This window comes from Kogia breviceps, chromosome 4 (assembly GCF_026419965.1).
Source record: "Kogia breviceps isolate mKogBre1 chromosome 4, mKogBre1 haplotype 1, whole genome shotgun sequence".
In the NCBI taxonomy this organism is placed as follows: Eukaryota; Metazoa; Chordata; class Mammalia; order Artiodactyla; family Physeteridae; genus Kogia; species Kogia breviceps.
This window is the reverse complement of record NC_081313.1, coordinates 78,196,209-78,220,391: the sequence shown is the minus strand read 5'-3', so window position 1 is coordinate 78,220,391 and position 24,183 is coordinate 78,196,209. Positions and strand designations below refer to the sequence as shown.

Here is a 24,183-nt window from a genome sequence, read left to right as displayed (position 1 = left end):
AGGAGGCAAAGATATACAATGGAGAAAAGACAGTCTCTTCAATAAGTGGTGCTGGGAAAACTGGACCGCTACATGTAAAAAAATGAAATTAGAACACTCCCTAACACTGTACACAAAAATAAACTGAAAATGGATTAAAGACCTAAGTGTAAGACCGGACACTATAAAATTCTTAGAGGAAAACATAGAAAGAACACTCTTTGACATAAATCACAGCAAGATTTTTTTGACCCACCTCTTAGAGTAATGGAAATAAAAACAAAAATAAACAAATGGGACCTAAGGAAACTTAAAAAGTTTTGCAAAGCAAAGGAAAATATAAATAAGGTGAAAAGACAAGCAGGAGAAAATACTTGCAAACGAATCAATAGACAAAGGATTAATCTCCAAAATATATAAACAGCTCATGCAGCTCAATATTAAAAAAACAAACAACCCAATCAAAAATTGGGCAGAAGATCTAAATAGACATTTCTCCAAAGAAGACAGACAGATGGGCAAGAAGCACATGAAAAGCTGCTCAACATCACTAATTATTAGAGAAATGCAAATCAAAAGTACAGTGAGGTATCACCTCACACTGGTTAGAATGGGCATCATCAGAAAATCTACAAACAACAAATGCTGGAGACGGTGTGGAGAAAAGGGAACCCTCTTGCACTGTTGGTGGGAATGTAAATTGATACAACCACTATGGAGAACAGTATGGAGGTTCCTTAAAAAAATAAAAATAGAACTACCATATGACCCAGCAATCCCACTACTGGGCATATACCCTGAGAAAACTATAATTCAAAAAGAGTCATGTACCACAATGTTCACTGTAGCTCTACTTACAATAGGCAGGACATGGAAGCAACCTAAGTGTCCATAGACAGATGAATGGATAAAGAAGATATGGCATATATATATACACACACAATGGAGTATTACTCAGCCATAAAAAGGAACGAAACTGGGTCATTTGTAGAGACAGGGATGGACCTAGAGACTGTTATACAGAGTGAAGTAAGTCAGAAAGAGAAAAACAAATATCGTATATTAATGCATATATGTGGAACCTAGAAAAACAGTGCAGATGAACTGGTCTGCAGGGCAGAAACAGAGACACAGATGCAGAGAACAAATGTATGGATATGAAGTGGGGAAAGCCACGGGGGTAGTGGGGTGATGGGATGAATTGGGAGATTGGGATTGACAGATATATACTAATAAGTATAAAATAGATAACTAATAAGAACCTGCTGTATAAAAATAAAATAAAATAAAAGAAATAAGGAGATGGGATTATTTGTTCTCTCTTAGGTCAGAGACTATCCTTCCAGGGCCCACTTAAAGTATGAAGTTTTGTTTTTATCAAGAAGGCAGCACTTCCTTGTACCTCCAGCTATGCTGTATTAATCAAAGATATGATGACATCATCAACTGTACTTAGTGTTTTAAATAATGAAATTGTTGTTGTAACACTCCAGTTAGACTGAAATGCAACTGATATGCTCATATATTTCAACTGGCCTTATAAGTTGTTACCACACAACAGAAGGACAACTTGGAAATATGTATTAAACCACAAAAGGTAATAAATGCAGTCTTCATTTTTGAGATGCATTCCTATGAAATAGTGCATATAATGAGAAAGCATTTAAGAACTCAAATTTTATTGAGGCATTTTTTTATAGATACAAATGGTAAATCAAGTGTCCAATAGTAAGAAAGATTAAGTCAATTAGTGCATACATTAAGTTAAAAAAAAGGTAAGATATAAAATTCATGTGCACAATATCAACCAAGTAAAAAAATATTTTTAAAAAAATGACTAGAAAGAAATAATCATGAGAATAGTTACAATAGGGTAATAAGATTTGTTCTCCATCTTCTGGATTTTATGTAATGTAGATATGTTATGCTTAAAAATTATTTTTTTCAATAGTAACATTAATAATGATAACTAACACTTATATACCACATAATATGTGCCAGGCATTATTCTATGAGCTCAATTAATCCTCACATAACACTATAATGCAAGTATAATTACTGTCTCCATTCTATAGCTTAGGGAAAGAGGCTCAGAGAGGTCACATAACTCACCTAAAATCATATGACTGAACCAGGCAATGTGGCTCCAAAGTCAGACTGTTACTAAGCTACACTCCCCTCTCAAAGATATAGGATTGAACAACAGATCCAAATTCAAACAAGAAATGTTCCCTTTCCATAAATCTAAAGTATCACTAGTGGTTCCTGGAGAACCCAAGAGCCTCATGTTTTCAGGATGTAAATTAAGAGGATACGTGGTTTAGCATTCAGTGGTATTTAACAGATGGTTAGAAACTACATTTCAATTTCTTTTTATAGACTCCTTGTGGGTCAGCATATACAATCTTTGCATTTTATTATCCCCCCACAATCATAATTTCTTGCCCTATTTTCTCATTATCAAAAAATGTATACTATGTCTACAGGACATCTTATAATAATTATTTACTACAAATCTGTCTCATGAATCAACCTTTGTCATGCATAAGAATCATCTAGGGTGCTTATTAAAATGCAGTTGCCTCAGCCCACCCCTAGAGAGTAGACAGCTGAGTATACTTTAAGAAACTGATCCACTACTTCTAACAAAATATTTATCTAGGATACAAAAACACAGCATTCGCTATTTTCTACCACAACTGCTAGCATATTCAGTGCAATTTTTTATACCTTATTTCACATGACTAAGAAAGACCAGTTTTATGCATGATACATAGAATCAATCTCACCTTAGTCACATTTTGTATAGGTGTCTCATAGAACCAGCTCAGAGAACTGTGTACATTGGAAAGTGTAATCTCCTTTCTGCTGCTTGGTCAGATTTTTAGAAAATATGCTGTTTCTAATTTCATTTCAGAAAAGTGTTAAATATAGCCAAACCTGATTTCTTGTCCAGCAATGATACTGATCGATACTTTGAATAATTTCCTTCATCAGTGACATAGGATAGTGGAATATGCCACAGAGAGCTGTAAAAAGAAAATACTGGAAGATTAGCACTCTTTCCGATATTTCAGTCAATTACACATAATTTGTTGGGTGTTTTTTTTTTTTTGGCAGGAAGGTGATATTTTTCAAGCTATTCCCAGAAAGGGATAATCTTGTTAGGTTTCTTAAGAACTTACGGTTACAAAACATTTAAAAATACTTTAACCTGAAGGTGCAAAAGACATAGCGGGGAGAGAGAGAGGGCACTCACCTTGCATCTGAAGGCTGAGTTTCAGGCTTCATATTTAAAGAAAATCTTTCTTGTTGCACCAGAAGTTCCTTTCCTTTTCTTTGAACAGTCACTAAAGGAAATCCTTTCTGCAGGGTCCAGGTTTTCATCATTTTCCTTACATCTAGTTTTTTGTTTGAGACCTATTAAAAAAATAAATTATTTTTGCTTAAACAGTCTGAAAATTTTATAGTACCTTTCCCTCTTTCTCTACCACATTCTATGGAGACTACATTTAATGGTAATATTAAAAAGAAGCACAAATGCTGAGTTGAATTTACATTTTTACTCTAGGTAATTGAGCAAGTGCTAAAAGGAAAGTAACCTAGAATACAGCTAACTGGTAACTAAAGAGAGTGAGAGAGGAACTACGTTGAAAAAGCAGCACATATGCTATCAAACAACTGAGTGTTCATTAAAATCCCTGAGAAGATATAAGCACTCCTTCAGGTCATAATGCTAACATTTAGAAGGTATGGATAATGATATGCAGTCTAGAATCAGAAGCACTGCTACTCACTCCTGTGAATCAGCTAGGTCCAGATTTCTCTGTATTCCCCAGACCCTCTGCTTTCACAAATGTTAAAGTTCATCTTTTAAAGAACTCATCGTGTGAGAGTGCCTGGGAGCCGGAGCAGCGGCAGCAGAGGAGTGAAATACAAACAGCTCGGCTGCCTGGACTTTAGGTCTCTCTAGAGAACAGCAGTGAAGGTTTTTCATGGTCACATACCCCTTTTTCCTATAAAATACATGAATTTATCTACAAAATCTAGAATTCAGTGTAGAGGTTCACAGACCCTCTAAAGCTCACTGTCCCTAAGACATCTGGTATCAATGATTAAGAAGACATTTTTGAACTATCTCTTTGAAGCAGGTGAGCTAAATTTGCGATTCAAGTTATTTTTCTAGATTACCTATGGATTTGCAAGCAACTCAAATCATCAAGTACTTAAAATGTTTTGTAATATCACACCAAGGCAGGCCTTACACCTCAGTCGACATACGCCTATTTATTTAAAGCCGAAAAGGATGGAGAAAATCTTCCCAAATGCTTTGTGATATTAACCTTATGTTTCTCATGGCTCTGACCTATTTATTTCTGGACACCAGGTTGGGGAGAAAACAAGCTTGCCACAAAGCAAGGCACTTCTGGGTCTCTGAAACAGAACTGAAATGAAGAGTCCAGTGCATAATTTGATGTGGATGCTGAAAAACCTGAGGATAATGTTAAGGGGCTAGGTCTGGATAGGAAAACACTGTGATGCAAAAGTTGAAGTCAGTGAGGAAGGCAGAAATATATTCTAAATGTCAGGAGATAATACAATGAGTATAAAATAAATAATGTGGCTTTCATTTGAAATGCTACTACCTGATAAGAGGAAAAACAATGATTTAGAAGCAACTCTTAGATAATAAGGACTGATCCTTCTCAAAAAGAACTCAGAGAGTAGGGAAGATATATCTTCTGGGAAAAGGGTTAACAATTAGAAGATACCAAATTTCAGATAAGGCAAGGCAGCAGAGAGAGCACATGGAAAAGATCCAGAGCAGGGGTTCTTAACCCAGGATCTGTAAAACTTTGAATCTGTGTGTGATATTTTGCATATCTGTGGGTTTTGGGGGGAATATGTCCAGAACTTTCATCAAATTTTCAAATATGTCTGTGATCTTCCAAAACATTAAAAACCATTGATCTAGATCAGGGTAACAAATTCAAATGCTTATAAGGGCTATGCCATCAGCATATGTGCACGATGCAGGCTGGGTTCACACACTGTTATGAAGCATAACTTGTAACTGATTACATTGCTTGTTAGAATTCTAGGCACAACAAAATCCAAGCAGCAAAATGATCCAAGGGCAGTATGGAGCCATAGCAGCCAGACTGTGATACATCATCTAATTTAGAGGAACATGGCCACAAAATATAGGAGGATTCATAGGGCAGAGTATAGAGCAAAAAATCATGAATGTAAGGTAGAAAGACTGCAAAAACATAAGGAAAGGAAAAGAGATTTTTGAAAAAAAAATCAAATAATGAAAATATAGTAATATACACTAATTCAGAAAAGAGAACTTTCTTACAAAGTAGGAATGGAGATTAAGATATAGACTAAAGATGCTTACACAAGGCCTCATGCAATTTTTTCAACAATTAAGACCAGGACTTCCATTTCATGACTTTTAATTCTGTGCTCTTATTCAAAAATATTTATATACTAAGCTCCATTCCCCTCTCTCTTAAATAACTATCCTTGGTACCATAGCTTATTTACATACTTGATAAAAACATAAATCGTAGAACTCCTCTCTTCTTAGTTTAAGAGCTAAATAAAATATCCAGATCACTTACCTCATTAAAACTATCCCACAGATCATCACTGTGAATGGATGCATAGCTATGATTATGCAGGTAAAGAACAATAGCATGTTGAAATACATCTTCACTAAGGTAAGTTTTCAGCATCAACAACAGAGAAGCTCCCTATTCAAAAAAAAGCAAAAAAGGGAAGAAAATAATAGAATACAATAGGTTTATAGAGGTAAGAATCTAAGATTCAAAATACAATCACTGCAAGCAAATACTTTCATAACCCAGTGATAATACACTGTTATTTAGTCCCATATAACCAGTTGTGTACTATGTTGAAACTGTCTTAAAAATTATTTTAAGAGGTTTGAAAAATAATTAATGGAGTAAATTCCTATTTGCACTTATTCTTCTATGAGCCATTTTGTGCGGTCTCTCAGTTACTCACTGTTTCAGTGTTAGTGTTAAAAGTTAAGTGTTTTGGGCTTCCCTGGTGGCACAGTGGTTAAGAACCCACCTGCCAATGCAGGGGACACAGGTTCGAGCCCTGGTCCGGGAAGATCCCACATGCCACAGAACAACTAAGCCTGTGTGCCACAACTACTGAGCCTGAGCTCTAGAGCCTGTGAGCCACAACTACTGAGCCTGAGTGGCACACCTACCGAAGTCTGTGTTCCTAGAGCCTGTGCTCCACAATGAGAAGCCACCACAATGAGAAGCCCACGCACTGAAATGAAGAGTAGCCCCTGCTCACCACAACTACAGAAAGCCCGTGCACAGCAATGAAGACCCAACAAAGCCAAAGATGAAATAAATAAATAAATAAATAAATTTTTTAAAAAAGTGTTTTTATATACATATATGTTTTAAAATTGGGGTATAGTTGCGTTACAATGTTGTGTTAGTTTCTGCTGTATAATGAAGTGAATCAGCTGTATGTATACACATATCCCCTCCCTCTTGGACCTCCCTCCCACCCCCCCATCCCACCCATCTAGGTCTCCACAGAGCACCGAGATGAATGGATAAAGAAGATGTGGTACATATATAAAATGGAATAGGGCTTCCCTGGTGGTGCAGTGGTTGGGAGTCCGCCTGCCAATGCAGGGGACGCGGGTTCGTGCCCCGGTCCGGGAAGATCCCACATGCCGCGGAGCGGCTGGGCCCGTGAGCCGTGGCCGCTGAGCCTGCGTGTCCGGAGCCTGTGCTCCACAACGGGAGAGGCCACAACAGTGAGAGGCCCACGTACCGCAAAAAAAAAAAAAAAAAAAAAAAAAAAAAAGGAATATTACTCAGCCTTAAAAAGGAACGAAATTGGGTCATTTGTAGAGACATGAATGGATGTAGAGTCTGCCATACAGTGAAGTAAGTCAGAAAGAGAAAAACAAATATTGTACATTAACACATATATGTGGAGTCTGGAAAAATGGTACAGATGAACCTAACTGTAGGACAAGTATAAATATATTTTTAATTTAAAAAATGCCAAATTTTCTGTGGCATTCCCCACCCCTATCTCCAATGCTTAAAGCACACTGCTGGAGACAATAAAGTAGCTGAACTCTCAAAGGTCTCTTTGCTAGGGAGTACATTAATTTCAAATTTTAGTATGTCATGCTGCTGAAGTTGTTTTCAAGATCTCTCTTCTTCCTGCAGACTCACTTCAAATATGTTTGGAATATATGAATGTACGTATAGGGTAGTAAGCATACACCAAAAATTCAGAGTCAGACATGGAACTGTTAAGGCCACACTATACTCACTGATGCATGACATCTTCTCCAGTCTTAAAATTACCATTTCCTCTGTGAAGCCTTCCTCAATTTGAGACACAAAACGTATTTCTCCATATTCAAAAGCAATTTATACCACACTTCCTGCATTTGCTATAGATATATTTTTATTTCCTCTTCTAGACTGTAAGTTAATTTAGGGAAAAACTGAAAAGCTCAATTCCTATGACTAAAATAATGCCTGGTACAGAGGAGGAACTCAAATGTTTTTTGAATGAATTTCATTTCTGAAAACAATGTAGCAATGTTAAGTCATCAAGATTATCGGATACACATAACTGAACTTAATACCTACTACTTAATACCTATTACTCTCTTATTTCTGTATCACACTTCAGTGCTACTATAAATTTAAATGCTCATTCTTTTTTTTTTGTTTTTTTAAAAAAAATCTTTATTGGAGTATAATTGCTTTACAGTGTTGTGTTAGTTTCTGCTGTATAACAAAGTGAATCAGCTATACGTATACATATATCCCCATATCCCCTCCCTCTTGTGTCTCCCTCCCACTCTCCCTATCCCACCCCTCTAGGTGGTCACAGGCACCAAGTTGATCTCCCTGTGCTAAGCAGCTGCTTCCCACTAGCTATCTATTTTACATTTGGTAGTGTATATATGTCAATGCTACTCTCTCACTTTATCCCAGCTTACCCCTCCTGCTCTGCGTGTCCTCAAGTCCATTCTCTATGTCTGCGTCTTTATTCCTGTCCTGCCCCAGCTTCCTCAGAACCATTTTTTCTCTCTAAGATTCCATATATATATGTGTTAGCATATGGCATTTGTTTTTCTCTTTATGACTTACTTCACTCTGTATGACAGACTCTAAGTCCATCCACCTCACTACAAATAACTCAATTTCGTTTCTTTTTATGGCCGAGTAATATTCCATTGTATATAGGTGCCACATCTTCTTTATCCATTCATCTGTCTATGGACACTTAGGTTGCTTCCATATCCTGGCTACTGTAAATAGCACTGCAATGAACATTGTGGTACATGACTCTCTTTGAATTATGGTTTTCTCAGGGTATATGCCCAGTAGTGGGATTGCTGGGTCATATGGTAGTTCTATTTTTATTTTTTTAAGGAACCTCCATACTGTTCTCCATAGTGGCTGTATCAATTTACATTCCCACCAACAGTGCAAGAGGGTTCCCTTTTCTCCACACCCTCTCCAGCATATACTGTTTGTAGATTTTTGGATGATGGCCATTCTGACTGGTGTGAGGTGATACCTCATTGTAGTTTTGAGTTGCATTTCTCTAATGATTAGTGATGTTGAGCATCCTTTCATGTGTTTGTTGGCAATCTGTGTATCTTCTTTAGAGAAATGTCTGTTTAGGTCTTCTGCCCATTTTTGTATTGGGTTGTTTGGTTTTTTTTGATATTGAGCTGCATGAGCTGCTTGTATATTTTGGAGATTAATCCTTTGTCAGTTGCTTCATTTGCAAATATTTTCTCCCATTCTGAGGGTTGTCTTTTCATCTTGTTTATGGTTTCCTTTGCTGTGCAAAAGCTTTTAAGTTGCATTAGGTCCCATTTGTTTACTTTTATTTCCATTTCTCTAGGTGGGTCAAAAAGGATCTTGAAGTGATTTATATCATAGAGTGTTCTGCCTATGTTTTCCTCTAAGAGTTTGATAGTGTCTGGCCTTACATTTAGGTCTTTAATCCAGTTTGAGTTTATTTTTTATAGGTGTTGGGGAGTGTTATAAGTTCATTCTTTTACATGTAGCTGTCTAGTTTTCCCAGCACCACTTATTGAAGAGGCTGTCTTTTCTCCATTGTATATTCTTGACTCCTTTATCAAAGATAAGGTGACCATATGTGCGTGTGTTTAACTCTGGGCTCTTTATACTGTTCCATTGATCTATATTTTTATTTTTGTGCCAGTAGCATACTGTCTTGATTACTGTAGCTTTGTAGTATAGTCTGAAGTCAGAGAGCCTGATTCCTCCAGCTCTGTTCTTTCTCAAGATTGCTTGGGCTATTTGGGGTCTTCTGTATTTCCATACAAATTGTGAAACTGTTTGCTCTAGTTCTTTGAAAAATGCCATTGGTAGTTTGATAGGGATTGCACTGAATCTGTAGATTGCTTTGGGTAGTACAGTCATTTTCACAATGTTGATTCTTCCAATCCAAGAACATGGTATATCTCTCCACCTGTTTGTATCAACTTTAATTTCTTTCATCAGTGTCTTACAGTTTTCTGCATTCAGGTCTTTTGTTTCCTTAGGTAGGTTTATTCCTAGGTATTTTATTTTTTGGTTGAAATGGTAAATGGGAGTGTTTCCTTATTTCTCTTTCAGATACTTCATCATTAGTGTATAGGAATGCAAGAGATTTCTGTGCATTAATTTTGTATCCTGCAACTTTACCAAATTCATTGATTAGCTCTAGCAGTTTTCTGATAACATCTTTAGGATTCTCTGTGTATAGTATCATGTCATCTGCAAACAGTGACAGTTTTACTTCTTCTATTGTGATGTGGATTCCTTTTATTTCTTTTTCTTCTCTGATTGCTGTGGCTAAAACTTGCAAAACTATGTTGAATAATAGTGGAGAAAGTGGGCAACCTTGTCTTGTTCCTGATCTTAGTGGAAATGGTTTCAGTTTTTCACCACTGAGAACAATGTTGGCTGTGGGTCTGTCATATATGGCCTTTATTATGTTGCAGTAAGTTCCCTCTATGCCTACTTCTAGAGGGTTTTTATCATAAATGTGTGTTGAATATGGTCAAAAGCTTTTCCTGCATCTATTGAGATGATCATAATGTTTCTCCTTCAGTTTGTTAATATGGTTTATCACATTGATTGATTTGCAGATACTGAAGAATCCTTGCATTCCTGGGATAAACCCCACCTGATCATGGTGTATGATTCTTTTAATGTGCTGTTGGATTCTGTTTGCTAGTATTTTGTTGAGGATTTTTGCATCTATGTTCGTCAGTGATATTGGCCTGTAGTTTTCTTTCTTTGTGACATTTTTGTCTGGTTTTGGTATCAGGGTGATGGTGGCCTTGTAGAATGAGGTTGGGAGTGTTCCTCCCTCTGCTATATTTTGGAAGAGTTTGAGAAGGATGGGAGTTAGCTCTTCTCTAAATGTTTGATAGAATTCACCTGTGAAGCCATCTGGTCCTGGCCTTTCGTTTGTTGGAAGATTTTTAACCACAGTTTCAATTTCAGTGCTTGTGATTGGTCTGTTTATATTTTCTATTTCTTTCTGGTTCAGTCTCGGAAGGTTGTGCTTTTCTAAGGATTTTTCCATTTCTTTCAGGTTGTCCATTTTATTGCGATAGAGTTGCCTGTAGTAAACTCTCATGATCCTTTGTATTTCTGCAGTGTCAGCTGTTACTTCTCCTTTTCCATTTCTAATTCTGTTGATTTCAGTCTTCTCTCTTTTTTTCTTGATGAGTCTGGCTAATGGTTTATCAATTTTGTTTATCTTCTCAGAGAACCAGCTTTTAGTTTTATTGATCTTTGCAACTGTTTCCTTCATTTCTTTTTCATGTATTTCTGATCTGATCTTTATGATTTCTTTCCTTCTGCTAACTTTGGGTTTTCTTTGTTCTTCTTTCTCTAATTGCTTTAGGTGTAAGGTTAGGTTGTTTATTTGAGATTTTTCTTGTTTCTTGAGGTAAGACTGTATTGCTATAAACTTCCCTTAGAACTGCTTGTGCTGCATCCCACAGGTTTTGGGTTGTCGTGTTTTCATTGTCATTTTTTCTAGGTATTTTTTTATTTCCTCTTTGATTTCATCAGTGATCTCTTGGTTATTTAGTAATGTATTGCTTAGCCTCCATGTGTTTGTTTTTTTACAGCTTTTCTCCTGTAATAGATATCTAGTCTCATAGTGTTGTGGTCAGAAAAGATAGTTGATACAATTTCAATTTTCTTAAATTTACCAAGGCTTGATTTGTGACCCAAAATATGATCCTGGAGAATGTTCCATGAGCACTTGAGAAGAAAGTGTATTCTGTTGTTTTGGGATGGAATGTCCTATAAATATCAATTAAGTCCATCTTGTTTAATGTGTCATTTACAGCTTGTTTCCTTATTTATTTTCATTTTGGGTGATCTGTCCATTGGTGCAAGCAGGGTGTTAAAGTCCCCTACTATGACTGTGTTCCTGTTGATTTCCCCTTTTATGGCTGTTAGCATTTGCCTTATGTATTGAGGTGCTCCTATGTTGGGTGCATAAATATTTACAATTGCTATATCTTCTTCTTGGATTGATACCTTGATCACTATGTAGTGTCCTTCTTTGTCTCTTGTAATAGTCTTTATTTTTAAGTCTGTTTTGTCTGATATGAGAATTGCTCCTCCAGCTTTCTTTTGATTTCCATTTGCATGCAATATCTTTTTCCATCTCCTCACTTTCAGTCTGTATGTGTCTCTAGGTCTGAAGTGGGTCCCTTGTAGACAGCATATATACGGGTCTTGTCTTTGTATCCATTCAGCTAGTCTGTGTCTTTTGGTTGGAGCATTTAATCCATTTACATTTAAGGTAATTATCGATACATATGTTCCTTTTACCATTTTTTAAATTGTTTTGGGTTTGTTATTGTAGGTCTTTTCCTTCTTTTGTGTTTCCTACCTAGAGAAGTTCCTTTAGCATTTGTTGTAAAGCTGGTTTGGTGGTCCTGAATTCTCTTAACTTTTGCTTGTCTGTAAATGTTTTAATTTATCCATTGAATCTGAATGAGATCCTTGCTGGGTAATCTTGGTTGTAGGTTTCTCCCTTTCATCACTTTAAATATGTCCTGCCACTCCCTTCTGGCTTGCAGAGTTTCTGCTAAAAGGTCACCTGTTAACCTTATGGGCACTCCCTTGTATGTAATGTAATTGCTTTTCCCTTGCTGGTTTTAATAGTTTTCCTTTGTATTTAGTTTTTGATAGATTGAGTAATATGTTTCTTGGTGTGTTTCTCCTTGGATTTATTCTGTATGGGACTCTGCCCTTCCTGGACTTGATTGAGTATTTCCTTTCTCATGTTAGGGAAGTTTTCAACTAGAATCTCTTCAAATATTTTCTCAGACTCTTTCTTTTTCTGTTCTTCTTCCAGGACCCCTGTAAGTCAAATGTTAGTGCATTTAATGTTGACCTAGAGGTCTCTGAGACTGTCCTCAATTATTTTCATTATTTTTTCTTTATTCTGCTCTGTGGTAGTTATTTCCCCTATTTTGTCTTCCAGGTCACTTATCTGGTATTCTGCCTCAATTATTCTGCTCTTGATTCCTTCTAGAGAATTTTAAATTTCATTTATTGTGTTGTCCATCATCGTTTGTTTTCTCTTTCGTTCTTCTAGGTCCTTGTTAAACATTTCTTGTATTGTCTCCATTCTATTTCCAAGATTTTGGCTCATATTTAACTATCAGTATTCTGAATTCTTTTTCAGGTAGACTGCCTATTTCCTCTTCATTTGTTTGGTCTGGTGGGTTTTTACCTTGCTCCTTCATCTGCTGCATATTTCTCTGTCTTCTCATTTTGTTTAACCCACTGTGTTTGGGGTCTCCTTTTTGCAGGCTGCAGGTTTGTAGTTCCTGTTGTTTTTAGTGTCTGCCCCCAGTGGGTGAGGTTGGTTCAGTGGCTTGTGTAAGCTTCCAGGTGGTGGGGACTGGTGCCTGTGTTCTGGTGGGTGGAGCTGCATCTTGACTTTCTGGTGGGCAGGGCTGTGTCCAGTGGTGTGTTTTGGGGTGTTGTGGACTTAGTATGATGTTAGGCAGCCTTTCTGCTAATGGGTGGGGTTGTGTTCCTGTCTTGATAGTTGTTTGGCATGTGGTGTCCAGCAATGGAGTCTGCTGACAGTTGGGTAGAGCTGGGTCTTAGTGTTGAGACAGAGATCTCTGGAAGAACTCTCGCCTATTGATATTACATGGGGCTGGGAGGTCTCTGGTGGTCCAATGTCCTGAACTCCCTTCTCCCACCTCAGAGGCTCAGGCCTGACACCACACCAGAGCACCAAGACCCTGTCAGCCACATGGCATGTGAGGACACAGCAAGAAGGCAGCTGTCTACAATCCAGGAAGAGAGCTCTCACTAAGAACCAAATTGGCCAGCACCTTGATTTTGGACTTTCAGCCTCCAGAACTCCAAACACTGGAACTCCACACTCCAGAGGCCCTCCTCTGGATGTGCTGTTTCTCCCTTTCTGGGCATGTCCTCTAAATGCTCATTCTTGTTCCCAATAGATCCCATTCTCTCCTGCCTCATTAACTTTCCCTCTCTACTGTAACATTCCATTAACAAAAACTATGTATCAGTCCTCATTTTAAACAAATAAGATGCCCTTCCTTTCCTTAACCCTGTGCCTCCTCCAATTATCACCCTACTTCTTGTTCCTCCTTTGAAGTAAACTCCTTAAAAGAGTTGTCTGCATTTGCCACCTCCATTTGCTCTGTTTCCATTTTTCTCTTTAGCCATCTTCTAACCATCACTCCACTGAAAGTGGTTTTATCAAAGTCACTGGTGAATCTCATGGTGTCAAACCAATGTCAATTCTCAGGCTCACCTTTATCAACCTACTAGTAGCATTTGATATGACTGATCATCCACTCCTCCTTGAAATTCTTTCTGCACTTGGGCTTGGCACATCACTATTGATTCCTCCCCTATTCACTAGCCATCCCTTTCTGTCTCTTGTAGGATCCTTCTTATTTTCTCAAGGACTAAATTTTGGTGCCCCTGGCATTTAATCTTCAGATTTCTTTTCCTCTCTAAATTTACTTCCTAGATGATCTTCTCAATGCCAGGGGTTTTAAATGACCTACAAATTTATATATCTAACCAGACTTCCCCTAAATTCCAGACTCGTATCCAACTACACGCCTATTATCTCCACTTATGCACCTCAAAATTACTCAAAAATTGAACTTTTTTTTCTTCTTGCCCCAAATCTACTCTTCCAATAATCTTCTCATTTCAGCAAATAACAACTCCATTTTTCCAACTGTTCAGGCAAAAATCTTAAAGTCGTCCTTGACTCCTCTCTTAATTCCACATCTAATCCATTAGCAAATTCTGCTGAATTAATGTTTACCATATATTCCAAAACCAACCATTGCTCATCACTTTCAGTACTATCACCCTTGTCTGTGCCACCAGTATCTTGCCACTGGTCTATTACAACAGCCTCCTAACTAGTCATCTTGATTCCATATGATGTTGAAGACTGATTAAAAAAAAATCATACTATGGTACTTCCCTCATCAAATGGCTTTTCATTACACTTTGCAAAAAATCAAGGTCCTTACTACGTCTAATAAGATGATCTACAATGATGTGGCCCCTAATAATCCTTCTCACTTCATCTACTACTTTCCCCTGTGTTTATTCCACTCCAGACACATTGGCTCCTTGCTGGTGCTTGAACCTGCCAACCAATCTTCATCTCAAGCTGTGTGGGTCCCCAAGACAAGTCCCAGGTATGATGACTTGTTAGAAGGACTCACAGGACTCAGTAGTCATATTCACCACTATGATTTATCACTGTGAAAGGACATGAAACTAAATCAGCTAAGGGAAAAAGTTCATGGGGTGAACAAGTACAAGCTTCCAGGAGTCCTCTGCAGTGGAGTCAGACAGGATGCACTTAATTCTCGCAGGAACAAGTTGTGACAACACGTATGAAATATTTTCTATCAGGGAAGTTCATCAGAGACTCAGTACCCGGGATTTTTATTGGGGGCTAGTCATGGAAGTGTCCTCTGCCTAGCAAGTACCAAAACTCCAGACTCCCAGAAGGAAAACAGATGTTTAGCATAAACCACATTGTACAAACAGTGTGGGCACAGTGAGTCATTCTTATCAGGGAATGGTGGAAACTCTCCCCAAATCCAAGTTGCCAGATACCAGCCAAGAGCCAGCCTTACAATTATGCCTTTCTAAGAATAGCAGTCTCAGGCCTCCTACGTTAACTCGTTTCTGCACACAAGCCCTATGCACTGGTTATTTTCTCTGCCTGGAACATTTTTCCCCCAGAGGTCCACATACCTTGTTCCCTCACATCCTCCAGATGGTATTCAAATATCCCCTTATCAGTGGTCTTCCCCAACCATCTTATATAAAACAGCATTTCCTTTGTCATTCTCATTTCCCTTACCATGCTTTATTTTCATGTTAGTACTGATCACCAAACAAAATATCTATTTATTTATTCATTTGTGTTGTGTCTGTGCCTATCTCTGACCCCTAAATAGAAGCTCCATGGTACAAGCGACATAGGCCACCTTACTTCCTGATGTATCCCCAGCACCTAGGACAATGTTACGTACATGGTTGGTACTTGTACGATTTTTGCTAAATGACTGAATTCTCACAAGGAAACCCGCATCAGAATTAGGCTTGCAGATCATGAAGATCAAATAGAACATGTCTGTCAAACACATTTCCCTAGTGACACTTACTACTTCTTGCACACAATAATGATAAATTATCCAGTGTCCTATTTTTCTCTGTTATATGGGATATTTGCCAGATTCCCAATTCTGAAATAAGTAGTTCCCATGCTCACAGGGATAAGGTATGCTGTGGAGACAACATGCTCAGAAGACACTGAATTCTGGGTTCGGAAGGTGGGGGTCAGAGGAAGAAAGAGGTCTGTAGCAAGAGATCCTGAAATAACTGTTCTGTATAAGAAAAGAATTGCAAGTTATAAAATTTTCTTTATTGGCAGGTCCAGTATGGGCTTTAAAAATCACAACACATAGCAGCAGCTCTAATTGGAATACATTTAATATAGCTAATTGAACTCTTGATTTCCTCATTTATTAACAGTACTACCATTCTCCCTGCCAGTCAGGCTTGAACCTGGAACACATTTCTGCCTCCTTCTTTACCCGCTTTACCCCGTCGCTAAATCCTTTAAGTACTTCCCTACACTCAGGGTTTTTTCACACCCATCATTTCACTTCTACTCTCACTACCACTCCTAATTTTAAACTTCTACCATTTCATGCTTGTACTTCAGCAGCAATTTCCTGATTTGAGGCCTCTCTCCACTTAAATCTACTTTATAAACTGAAACAAATTAATTTTCCTAAATAGTCACTTGATCAAGCCATTCCTCTAATGAAGAATCTTTTAAAGCTTCCCACTGATTAAAGAAAAAGTCCAGATTCCTGATGGCATTTAGGACCTTCTACAACTGAGCCCCAACCTACCTTCCTCATCTTTCCCCTACTCTACATGTGGCTTCCACTGCAAACATTTGCTACCTAAACAAAATGTCCCTGCCCATTAGTATTCCTGACTTTTTCTTTGCAGACCTCATCATCCCACTCTTGCCCTATTCTATTGTTCCCATTCCTCTTTACCTATATTCTTCCTATTATTTAATTCATCTCAATTTCCATTTTCCTCCAAAAAATTTCTCTCCATAATCCCAGGCAAAAATACTTTGTACCATTCAATTAGCACATACTATCTCTTACTGCTTCACAAGTACTTATCACCTAAACTTTGAGTTTCTTGATGACACGAACTCATATGTTCTGTATATCTTCCTCTCTGTCCAGGACAAGAATTCAATTTATTGATCTTGATCTGATAGCCAGACTAAGGAGGTCAACAAGCTGTAACATTCAGCCCTCCCTCCCTACACAAATATGAGTGGCACTGATATCCCTATCCTGTTCTCTTACGATGATCCTAATCAGGTTTCCATGTTTCTGTTTTTGCTTCACCCCCAAACCTGGAGTCTTTGTTTCTAATTCTACAACAAAATCTTCAATTCTTAAAAATCTCCTTTTGCTTACTTGTTTTGGCAATTCTGACTTTGGAACACACCTCAATCCTGAATAACACAGCCAAGGGCTTAGAACCTTCCCTGGATATATTCTACCTGCAAATCTGGACAGTGATCCAACTTTAAAAAATACATTACTATAAGATCTGGTTAACTACCCAGAATACTAGTTAGAGAACTTAAAACAAGAGACAGAGAAAGAAAGAAAAACCCATATAAAGTTAAGACCAAGATTTAAATAGAAGCAAACATCTTAAAGTTTAACAGGATACCTGAAAATAACACCTATTTAACCTTTAAAATAATCTAAATCAAGCAGCTTGCTCACATATGAAATTAATTTGTAACCTACTCCAGGTACTTTTTGTGCATAGCAATACCTTAAAATAGGAAAGAGAATCAAACATTTCTTCAATCTGTTCTGAAGACTGAACAGATAATGATGATATTGGATGAGATGAATTCAAGGAATCTTTCTTCAGGGTTTTAAATCGAGCATCTAAGAAATCTTCATACTAGCAAAAAATGAAACAGATTAAGAAACCATGAACAGTATTAAAGACAGAGGCAAGTATAGTAATTATTTATATGAATTAGACTAATTACTGTTTAAGGTCATTATAAAAAATTAACTAGCTTCACTAAACTTCAGAAATAAGCTTTCGAAAATGTAGGAAGAATGTGACATTTATGTGTATTCCTTAAATTTGAAAGTAGAATTATAACCTCCTGGTCCCATGAAAAACATTGTTTCCTAAACAACAGTATAAGCTGAGAATTTATTACTAAAGCAACCAAATGCTAAATCCAGATATTCAAAATGAATATTTTAAAATGGCTTGTGTATAGTTGTAAAATAAAATCTGCAATAAAAAAAAATAGGAACTGTTCCTTAAGCTGACTTCTCATACATAATCCAGTTTTTCTGTTAAGGTAATATACATTTCCCTTAACTAAGGTTCATTCAAAGTAAAATATAACTCTTAAACAGCAAGAAGTCTGAAAGCTCAGTAGATGAGCTCCTCTAGAATGTACATTAGAAGTTTTTAAACATTCTGGGCACCACCAAGTGGTGGAACTGTATATCTCTTTGCTTAATTAAGTAGCATATACAGATTTAGAATACCTTGCTTATTAATATTCTAGCTTAAAATGAGTTCATTTTACTACCTGAAATTTTTGAACAGGCCCTACATAGAAATTTCAAATTGAAAGCTCTAACAGTACTCATTTTTAAAAAAATTTTTATTGGAGTATAGTTGATTTACAATGCTGTATAGTTTCAGGTGTATAGTAAAGTGAATCAGTTACACATATATCCACTCTTTATTTTATTTTTAAAAATTCTTTTCCCACATAGGCCATTACAGAGAGTATTCCTTTTGTGAAGCAATCTTGGATCATATATTCAGGAAGTTTAATAGAAAGTCATAGAACTTTAGAGTTGAAAGGGATCTTTATACTTTTCCACCTACTGCTTGAATTATTTGGCAATATCTGTCATATATGACCTAGTGTGTCCAAACATCTCTAATGATAAGAAATATCTCCAGGGAGTCTAAGAACATAGTAACAATATTATCATGCTCCCTGTAACAGAATGGTATTCCACGTCTTTGAAAAGGGCACAAAATATGGTTTGTACCTAAAAAGAGCACATTATTTGTCTGTATCAACTTATGTATCACAGTAAGAATGTTCACAGTGATAACAGAGAGACAGCATTGCTACAAAATGTCTTAATGTTTTTCTCTTTATACATAGGATAAAAAGTTTTGTTTTGCAAAAACAGGCTTTTCAACTCTATCTAAATTCCTTCAAGCAGGAGGGCCACATCTATTAAAATAAAATGTAGCAAAGCAATTTAAAATGTTCATCTTAATGACAAAGGGTAAAATAATTTCACAAAATTTCAGCTTTCTGAAATACATCAGTAAATAAAAGCACAATTTTCACTGTCAAATCTCAAGAGGTATAGAGATCAATAACAAGGGTCAATTTCATCGTATCTTTCTAGAAACATTTTCTTTACTCCAAATGAATGGAAAATACATGTTGAATATGATTTGGCTATTTTTCCCCCTGGCATTCATAGTAGGCCTAACAAATAGTGTACTTACACTGGAGAGCTCTCCGAATATTTTTTCCAAAGAGAAATACTCCATGAAAGTAGCAAAACCTTCATTTAGCCATACATCGTTCCACCACTGCATTGTTACCAGATTACCAAACCACTGTGGGAAAAAACAAACTACTAACCAACTTCACACTGTCAAGAATTTTCTAATAATTAAATTGTCAGATTAATCACCTATAACCAGATTACAATTACTGAAAAATATACTTATTATAGTTAAAACAAACTATATTCAAATTAAAGACTTGCAAATAAATTATATTTGTAATATAAATTTACTTTAAAAGTAAAATTGCATAAATTGTATAAATTCACTTTAAAAGTGAAATAAAAAATTTAACATTTTACCTTAAATGAAACAGGCAAGAAAGACAATTAGCATATTTATCAATTTAACACACGTTATATACTAGGTAAACAAAAACGAGTCACCTCATTAAGATTTCCTAGATAATGAAATTCTACTTTCTAATGTCAAGTTAGTAATATTATTTTCCATTGTATTTACAATCATCATGACAACTAAAAAATAAATTTCTATGTGAGGGATGTTCCTATAGTCAGAGAGTCTGGACTGCAGGTTTCTCCTCAGTCACCCAAGTTGAGGGCAGTATTTACATGATTCAAAACAGAATTCAAATAACATTCCGTAAGAAATTTGGCATGCATACAAATAAATGAAATCAGAAAAATCTTTAAATGGCTTTTTCCATGAGGTGGTAAGAAGAAGGAAAAAAACAATATGAGACTCCCTTAAAAAAACCTGTATCTCGGGCTTCCCTGGTGGCGCAGTGGTTGAGAATCCGCCTGCCGATGCAGGAGACACGGGTTCGTGCCCTGGTCCGGGAAGATCCCACATGCCGCGGAGCAACTAAGCCCGTGAGCCATGGCTGCTAGGCCTGCGCGTCCGGAGCCTGTGCTCCGCAACGGGAGAGGCCACAACAGTGAGAGGCCCGCATAACGAAAAAAAAAAAAAAAAAAAAAAAAAAAAAAAAAAAAAAAAAAACCTGTATCTCAAAATCCCTGAAATAAAGAGTGGTAAATAAAGAGAGAAATAAAGGGTGTGCAATTTAGCCAGTGTGGCCAAGGGCTTGTCTCGAACGATCAGCAAAATGACAGGGTTACTAGGTACTGAAACAAAACCCTTTGAGAATTACAAAAGCATATTTTTCAGATATTATCTTAAAACCTGTTTCAGAGGAAAAAGACTTGTAAGTCCTAAAGAAGAAGTAAATGAGAAACACTCCCCCAGGGGTGATGGCCGGACCCAGAAATAACAGACCTAGAGCAGATCCCCCCAAAAACAACTTGATTACATGCCTAAAACTGTAACAGTAAATAAGCATACGCTTCATATGCCAGCATGTCATGAAGCCCTCACGAGGGCTGTAGGGCGGGCTATAGACTGTGTCTGAGGTAGGGTGTCAACTGCCAAAGCATGCCCCACTCTTCCTCCACATCCTCCCACCATCACAACACCCCTATACCATACCCTACCCTGATAAACACCTCATCGAGGGCACAAGAGAGACAAGGTGTTGGGGAAGAAAGAGGGAGGTTCACGTACTCATATAATTTTCTTTCTTTTTCTCTACGTCTCCTTCCCTCTCCCAAATTAACTAAGAACCCAGTTTTAGCAGGAGACAAAACAATAAGTCTAGTCCTGACAACTACAGTCCAAGAGTTGTAAGAAGAAGAGTACAACTCAGGGAAAAGGTTTCTTCCCCATCAAGTGATGAAAAGTAAGAGAGATAATGGATGTGAAAATGCTTTATAAACTGTAAAACCCTATACAAAACATTAAATGGCATTTTTATCTGAAAATTAAGTTTGTTTAAAAAGCATATTATTATGAAAGAAGGCAATACTATAATAAAAAGCTGAATTATTACTAGCATCTAAATGTATTCTAAAACTCTAGGATATGAAACAGACCACAGGTGTGAGATATAACAGCCTTGGTTGCTGATACCTGATGGGCTAGCTCATGAGCGATGATTTTAGTAACCAGTTTTTTATCCACCACTGAAGAAGTATTATTATCATACAGAAGTGTCTCTTCTCGGAAGGTGAGCAAACCCCAATTTTCCATTGCTCCTGCTTCAAAGTCAGGAATAGCCACCAAATCTGGACATAACAAGAAAGAAGTGATCAACTTCACCCCATCTAAGGCACTCCCTAATTAAATCAAAATATTTTACCCATTGGTCTGTCACTGAATCAGAAGGCAGTGAATTCATTTATACTCCTAAGGAAAGGAACCTTCCTAGCCCTGTATGCTCCTCACCTACCTGTCAGCTGAGGAAGATCTGCTCAACCTCCTGTAGAGTCACTGTTGCTCAGTCCCTGAGCAAGAGAAGATACCTAATTCCTTCACTGTGAAGAAGTTCCCAGAGCAAGAAGGACAAAATGCAGGGCCAGAATTCTAGCTAAAACCAGCTCCATGTTGAACAGCACTGAAATGCTCTTGCTTTCCTGAGCTCTCATTACTCCTATTATTATTTGAATTAGGAATTTCTTAGGAAATTAGAATTAGTCAAACTCCAGACTAAGCCCTAAGCAAATCCCCACTTACACAGCACCTCTGAAATAGTCCCATAAACTTCTAAGTGTTTTAAGCTCCACTTTCAGATACATCCATGGAATCTAAATAATCTTAACAAATACAAACAATTTTGAAGGCAAACAATTAACAGTGTTTCTTGGTTTTCCTTTAAAATAACTTTGGCAAAAGTTCTTCCTAAAAAAACATTTGCAACATAAATCTAGGTTATAATGATAATGAAAATCAGAGGCACCGTTTGATTCTTACCCAATTTCTTTAGTGGGTATTGAATTTCAAAGTAGTTTTGATAAAACTCAAGAAGCTTCACAGTTGTTTCTAAGGCATGGTGAACTTGACCAATCTTTTCTGGGACAGCATATATAGAAACCTAAAAGGTAACAGGTATGACGTAAAGACAGGTACAATTAAAATGGCATGATATTCAGGTGAACACTGTCAAGATTAGCATACCTGAGAACTACATAGAGGTATACGAGATTTTTCAGAACAGCAACTCTCACTTATAGTTCTTTTAACCCCTATAGGATTTAGCAAGTCATTTCCATACATACAACAATGTTAAAAAAAAAAAGCAATCAGTAAGTTTTAAGTTAACATGATATGCAAAATAAACTATTTTATATCATATAGCAATTTATAAGCATCTGCCTGTTTAATTTTATGATACTCTTCTCTTCCTCTCCATTACCTACAATGGCCCTTCCTTGTCTATGAGCTATCAAACTGTGAATTATTTGAAGGCCAAAACTAAGTCTTCATCTTTTTAGCACCTGTCACAGTGCCTGGCATCAAGCAGGCATTCAATACAAAGAAGTCACAGCTTACAAGGGAGTGAGTTCTAACATAAACACCTAAGACAGAAATGTTGAAATTACCCTGGGAAAACCTTATTAGAGACCAACACATTCTCTTTCAGTAAGTATGGCACAGCCAGTTTTTCTTCCAGCCTTGGAACTGCTTCCTTTTTTTTTTTTTTGCAGTTGTTGGCTTGTTTTTAAGAACCATGTTATATCAAAAATAACCATACCCAGCAGAGTGAAACACTCAGTGAGTGGCACACGGTAACTTAAACCAAGTAAGCGGATACTGGGATTCATGCCCACATTGCCCACTCACTTCAGGGCACATGCTCCAGGGAAGATGCAGTTGCCCACATTACTTAAATTGTTATTCTTCCTCTCTTGTTCTGATTAAGTACATAAGTTAAACACATATGATGTAACTAACTATACATGTCTTATCAGTAAGCAGCAAAGGCAAAATTTAAGCAATTACATTAAAAGCAACAGGTTTTAAAAAGCAGTACTTACTGTTTTTCAATTGACTGAAATAAAAAATCCCTCTGTACTCAACTTGGGAAAGTAGGATATGGACAGGACACAGCAGAAGATTAAAAAGCTCAAAATAAAGATCCCAACAGGTGGGAAATGGAGACCTCTTGAATAATTCATCATTTGAAAAAATACATTGGTGAACTCTAACCCCAAATTATTTTTGGTCTTTCATTAAAGCACTGAAAAACAGTCAACACTTTCTCAGAGGTCATAATTTCAGCTTTAATTGTCTTTATGTGGGGCCTTAGTCTATAGAACACATGCATTAATCACAAAAACATGGAGGTAACAAGGCATTAAAAATTAAACATAAAGAAAAAATTTTAAGTAAACAAACAACAAAATTAAATGTACAAACTCTGTAGTTAGACTGCCAGGTTCAAATCTCTGCTAGTTGTGTGAACTTAGTTAACCTCAATCTCCCTATCTATAAAATGGTGATAAAAGTAGCTCCTATCCTCACAGGGTTGCTGTCAGGATTAAATGAACTAATATGTATAGAACTTAGAACAGTGCCTGACACAAAATAAGTGTTCAATAAATGGTAGTTATTATCATTACTATAAATAGAATCCCATCAGAAATGGGGTAAAATATGTATGAGCAGAGCATTTGTGGCAACAGTGACAGGAAGAATGAAGTGTTAGGAGTTCAGTTAGCCCATTTAAAATGTTACTTTCTAAAGTAACTATGGAAGAAATTTAACATCACATCATGTGGCCAAGTGTACTTCACCAGCCCAGCACTCGAACATCTGCAGCCCTTGGTACAGGACTGTGACCACAGCTTATTGAATTCAGTCACCACCTGCCAAAGGACCATGAACACTTCCTGCATCATTCCCCCTGTGAAAGTGTTAGCACACAAGCACACACAACAAAGTGTGACATATTCTTCTTAAATCTAACTACCATTATAAATGACTGTACCAAGATCACTTGGAATTTGAGACCCGTCTTTATTATTTCTGCCTGTTCTTTCCACACATACATATTTTATGTTCCAGTCAGCGTAACCATCTAGAAGATGCTGTCCTAATAGAA

General features: G+C 37.0%; 1 protein-coding gene across 1 annotated transcript in view; it reads right to left on the bottom strand.

Moving 5' to 3' along the window:
* LNPEP (leucyl and cystinyl aminopeptidase) overlaps positions 1-24,183 on the bottom strand; it is a 110,180-nt gene that overhangs the window by 18,968 nt on the left and 67,029 nt on the right. The window contains exons 5-11 of the mRNA XM_059062893.2: positions 22,053-22,173; positions 21,213-21,367; positions 19,224-19,337; positions 17,484-17,618; positions 5,610-5,741; positions 3,239-3,399; positions 2,920-3,008 (exon numbers count right to left, since the gene is read on the bottom strand). Of these exons, the coding sequence (XP_058918876.1) occupies positions 2,920-3,008; positions 3,239-3,399; positions 5,610-5,741; positions 17,484-17,618; positions 19,224-19,337; positions 21,213-21,367; positions 22,053-22,173 (907 nt within the window). The remainder of the gene's footprint in view (positions 1-2,919; positions 3,009-3,238; positions 3,400-5,609; positions 5,742-17,483; positions 17,619-19,223; positions 19,338-21,212; positions 21,368-22,052; positions 22,174-24,183) is intronic.